The sequence below is a fragment of the Crocodylus porosus genome, unplaced genomic scaffold (assembly GCF_001723895.1).
Source record: "Crocodylus porosus isolate Cpor-Errol unplaced genomic scaffold, CroPor_comp1, whole genome shotgun sequence".
Lineage (NCBI taxonomy): Eukaryota > Metazoa > Chordata > Crocodylia > Crocodylidae > Crocodylus > Crocodylus porosus.
Genome location: NW_017728911.1, coordinates 4,441,389 through 4,446,218, shown reverse-complemented (window position 1 = coordinate 4,446,218; position 4,830 = coordinate 4,441,389). Strand labels below are relative to the sequence as shown.

General features: G+C 45.7%; 1 protein-coding gene across 1 annotated transcript in view; it reads left to right on the top strand.

Annotated features, from left to right (window-relative positions):
• The window catches only part of ARID3B (AT-rich interaction domain 3B), a 45,893-nt gene extending 41,063 nt beyond the window's left edge, over nucleotides 1-4,830 (top strand). The window contains exons 8-9 of the mRNA XM_019533307.1: nucleotides 1,909-2,016; nucleotides 3,821-4,830. Coding sequence (XP_019388852.1) covers nucleotides 1,909-2,016; nucleotides 3,821-3,981 — 269 coding nt within the window. The 3' untranslated portion in view covers nucleotides 3,982-4,830. The remainder of the gene's footprint in view (nucleotides 1-1,908; nucleotides 2,017-3,820) is intronic.

Below are 4,830 nucleotides of genomic sequence, written 5' to 3'. Positions count from 1 at the left end.
CGGACTAGATGATCTGCTCAGGTCCCTTCCGACCCTACGAACTATGAAACTATGACTTCAGTGGGACCAGGCTTTAGCTATACAGTCACCTAGGATGGTGAACTTAATTCCATACCTGAATATCCATTTAAAAATACAAGTGTTGGGGTTAAATCCCCTCCCATTTAGCCACTGCCCCTCTCCTTGCTTCTGGTGTGAACTGGATAGGAAGAGGTCTAGTTTATAAACCCAGGAGCACCGTTGGAGCTTGTGTGTTCCAGTGGATAGAGCGCTGAACCAGGATGAGGCAGCGCTACTCCCAGATCTGTGGGATCTCTTTGTCTAAGTCCCCTCCCCTTCCCCATCTGTGAAGTGATGGCAAACCAAGCTTCTGAAGTGCTAGTAATGCTACTGGCATTGCTCTTAGGATCAGCAGCCTCACTATTCCAGGAGGATGAAGCATACAACATCGGATTGCAGCTAGAAACATGCATGGGCTTTTCATGATTTGTTTCAGCCCCAGGAAAAATTCTTTGGTCTGCATTAGAGACTTCATTTCCTGGTGACAGGTAATTGCAGCACAGGCGCTGCTGAACAAGCTCGGAGCATGTTTTGGAACAAGGGCATGTCTTACAAAGGAGGGTGACCCCCAAAATCCTAAAATGGAGGAAACAGTTCTGTGTCTCTGTTAACAGGTACAGCAAACTTATAATGCAGGTAGGTTGGAATTTTCAGAAGTGCCTGAGTTAGGTACTTAACTCAAGTTCAAAGTTGATTGGAGTTAAGTTCCTACCTCACATGGACACTTGAAAATCCTACCTTTAGTTTGCAGTGTACCACCATAAAGGGGATCCACAAAGGTGCCCACTAAAGGAAGAGGAAAGAGAAGTAGGCTTCTTATGTTCACAGGAATAGTTAATGTCTCTTTCTGTTCTGTTCTTATCTGATATTTTGGATAATCTTCCTCCCTTGCCTGGCAGGTATTACAGCCTAGCCATGGCTGAGTGAGGGATTTTGTTCAAAAGACATTTTTGTTTCTTTAATGTAGATTAAGTAGATCATGAATTTATAAGGGAATTGGCACCAATTTCTCTTATTCTGAGCCACTGCTCTTCCAAAGTAGGCTTCCCTGGGCAGAACAGGGTGGTGCTTTAGCTCAAACAAAGTGACTTTCCTTTTGTTTCCCTTCACATGCTTCTGGAAGTGGTCTTTGCTCACAGGATGTTTCATATGCTGAATATGATATGAATTCTCTTGGCAAGAATCTTGCCTTTAACCTCCTTGTTTACAACAGTGAACTAAAGAATATAGTACACCCTTCCCGTCTTTCCACTGTCATCCTTATGGAGTGTGCTTTGATGTCCCCAGTGCTGCTGTTGCGGATTCACAAATAGATGGCCAGAAGGGCTGTGCCTCCATGAAGACATACCTCCATGTCTGCAAAGGACCTTCAGAAGTAGAAAACAACGTGTTCTCTTTTATTTTGTGTTCATTTTAGCAAGTTACTGCAGGTGGCCAGTTTTATACAGGGCTTAGGATGCAACAGTGAAGCTAGGAGCTAGGACTTTTAGTGCTAGAGCCTACCAGCGCCCTGACAGCCAGGGAATGGGTGCTGTTGCAGTTAAAGTACAGGCTTGATAATCAAGTGGTAACAGGATCAGGGCATGTTAGTACTTGCTTAGAAACTGTTCAGTGTGCATCAGGGCCTACAAAGGGAGCCACTTCTTTCCAAACTTCAGCTTCCTTCCTTCCTCCTGCAAAGCAGCTCGTAATAATTAGTGTTTTGTCCCTTGAGAGGCTGAGTTTTCACATCAAAGAGGAGATGAAAGAAGGACCTGTGCACTGCAGTGTCTTTGGACAGTGCATTGGCCATCCAGCAGGAAGCAGGGTGCAATCGCAATCTAACTCCTATCTATCCTTTCTCAACAGAGGATAAACCGGATTCAGCAGCAGCAGCAGCAGCAGCATTGAATTTGTCACCGAGCGGCATTGGGAGCATTAACATGTCTGTGGAGATTAACGGCACGATCTATGCTGGTGAGGGGAAAAAGGTTTGGCAATGTAAAGACAGGCTTTACTTATTTAATTTTTTTTCTGGCCTACATTAAAAAAGCAAAATAACTTATAAAACCAGATAAAATATTAAATAAGATTATATACTGACATGCAAAAGACTCTCTGTACTGCACCATTCTTCAGCCGAGTCTGGTTTGCTAAACATCTGCCTGAATGCAGAGGTCTTGCAACACTTCCTGAAGATGACCAGGCTTGGGCTTTTTTGGCAGGGCACAAGGGGAGAAGGGAGTTGTAAATGATCTCCCACATATTTTGCCAAGTGACCTTGGCTCTCAGATGGTACGTGAGGGAGGTTGCTCTTGGCTGACCTCAGGGATCAAGGCAGAACATAAGTGTGAAGACGGTCCTTTAAGTAAGGGAGCAACAGAATGATTAGAGGTCTGGGAAGCAAGACTTACGAAAAAAGGCTGAAAAGACTGGGGTTATTTAGTTTGGAAAAGGGAAGACTGAGGGGGAGATTTTGATAAGTCTTCAAGTACCTGAAGGGCGATTTATAGAGGATGGAGATGGGCTGTAGAGGACAGGACTAAGAGTAACAGCCTCAAACTGCAACAGAGGAAATTTATGTTAGAGATTAGGAGGGACTTTGATTAAGAGGGTGGTCAAGCTTTGGAACAGACTACCTAGAGAAACTGGAACTGCCATCCTTGACAATTTTCAAGAACAGGTTGCGAGGAGCTTTTGTGTCTGGAAAACTATCAAGAATGAGTGCAAAGTCTAGAACACCAGTAAAAAGCTCCTCGCAACCCACCCCTGATGGAAGATAGGCTGCCACATGCTTTACCAGCTGCAGCTTTTAGACGGTCATCAGAGCTTATGGCAATAGTGTAGCCTCGTGATAACAGAAGCATGGATGACAACGATGCAGAGTAGGATTCATACAAAGCAGCTTCTGTTCGAAAGCAGGATACTTTTGGGTGCTGTTAACTTGCCAAGCATAAATCCAAAACTTCCTAAAACCTGCCTTGAGTTCACATGGGAGCTATTTTTCCTCAGCCCTTCTCTGCACCATGTTATCAGTTAATTTTTATATATATAGAAAGCCTCTATACAAGCTGTTTCTTGGTGACTGCCTCTTTCCTGGAGAAAAGTTGTCTCTCTTCAAGGAAGTATTCTCCACTTTTTTCATGTGATCTCTCCACACATTGGGGTGTTCTCATAATAGAATCATTTTGTTGGCACATCTTTTAATATAAACTGTAACAGAGGTAGTTACCTGACAAGAGATCCCACAACCTTTGTCCCACAAGACCAGATCCCCTTCACTTGCCACTGGAGTGTTAGTTCCTTTTTACATCCCTTTTCTTGTCCGTTCAGTCTGAGGTAATGTCCCTCCAGAGGCTGTGTTTTTTAGCGTCTTTCCAGGTAGGTGCTAAGTGCCGCCTTTCTAATGGAATAGCCCAGTGAAATGCAACTGTAGGAGAGTAGAAGTGCATTGCAAAGAAACTGAACCTGGCTCTGTTTTTTAATCCTTTGTGAACAAAGCTTTAGTGTACAGGAGTCTGTTATAAGCAAGATGCCTTGTATTCCCCTTGCCCTCCTGTTTTGTTGCTGTTACTTAACTTGCATTCAGTCTCCTGAATCTGCAGGTCTGATTTAGGCTTGCACCTTCTGTAAAATTCCCTGAGCTCTGCTCTAACACCTTTGGGGTTGGAGAGACTATCCTCTCTTGCTTTTTGTAGTGAGTCTAGGCAAGCCAGCTGGTCTTCTCCTTTACAGCTGTGTTGTCTTGCTAATCCTTTCCAAACTTGTCTCTGCCCTGCAGGAGTGCTGTTTGCCCAGAAGCCGGTTGTCCATCTCCTTGCAGGATCCAACACCCAAAGCACCTGCAGCAGCAGTAGCAGCAGCAGCTCCCACTGCTCTCCCAGCCCTACCTCATCCAGGGGCACTCCCAGTGCAGAGCCCTCGACTAGCTGGTCTCTCTGACGGATGGGGGAGCTTGTTGTCTCTCACACTGGCCTCGGGCGGTCGTGTCCTCTTTGTTCAAAGCAGGGAGCGAGCCTGGAAGGAGTCGCACAGATTACCTCATCTCAAAGAACCTGCTTTGTGGTTGGCCGACAGCGAGATGATAAAACCTTCCATGCTGGCGAGTTTTATCTTCAGGATCGTCGCCTGTTTGTTCAATCTTTTTCTCTTCTTTTTAATTTTTGTTTCAGGTTTCCAGCTAAGGGATAGGGTCAGGGGAAGGGGACACACATGGCGTCTTTCAATCAGGGATCATCTTTAGAGGCTGCGGGTTTGTAGAGGACTGAGACATCACCATGGCAGGTGGAAGGAGAAGAGGTTGGTTATCAGGTTAGAAGATCGATTCCTGCTCTCTAACCATGAGCCACATGGGCTTTCTGAACACAGTGTATTGACAATCGTATGCCCAAAGGGACCTGGGTCTCCACCTCTTTTATTGGTTCCCTCTTGCTGCAGACAGCAACAGCATTTGTGCAGTTAAACAGCAGGCAAACCATTCGGTCCTCCCCTAAGTTCAACACACTGATGTTCTCACCTGAGTGTGCTCACCTTGCTCTTTAGCCTAGTTTGTTTCTGGTTTTGTGGGAGACTTGAATGACTTCTGTCCTTATTCTCATCCTGCCCTCCTCTCATCTATGTCTCAAGGGTCCTGGGAGGATGCAGAGGACTGTCCCAGCTCTGTATTCAGTGCGCAGAGATGGAATGTCCCATCTCTCTGTTGGATGCACAGAGTGGAGTACTGCGTCCAGTTCTGGGCGCTGCACTTCAGGAGGGATGTGGACAACATAGAGAGGGTCCAGAGGAGGGCCA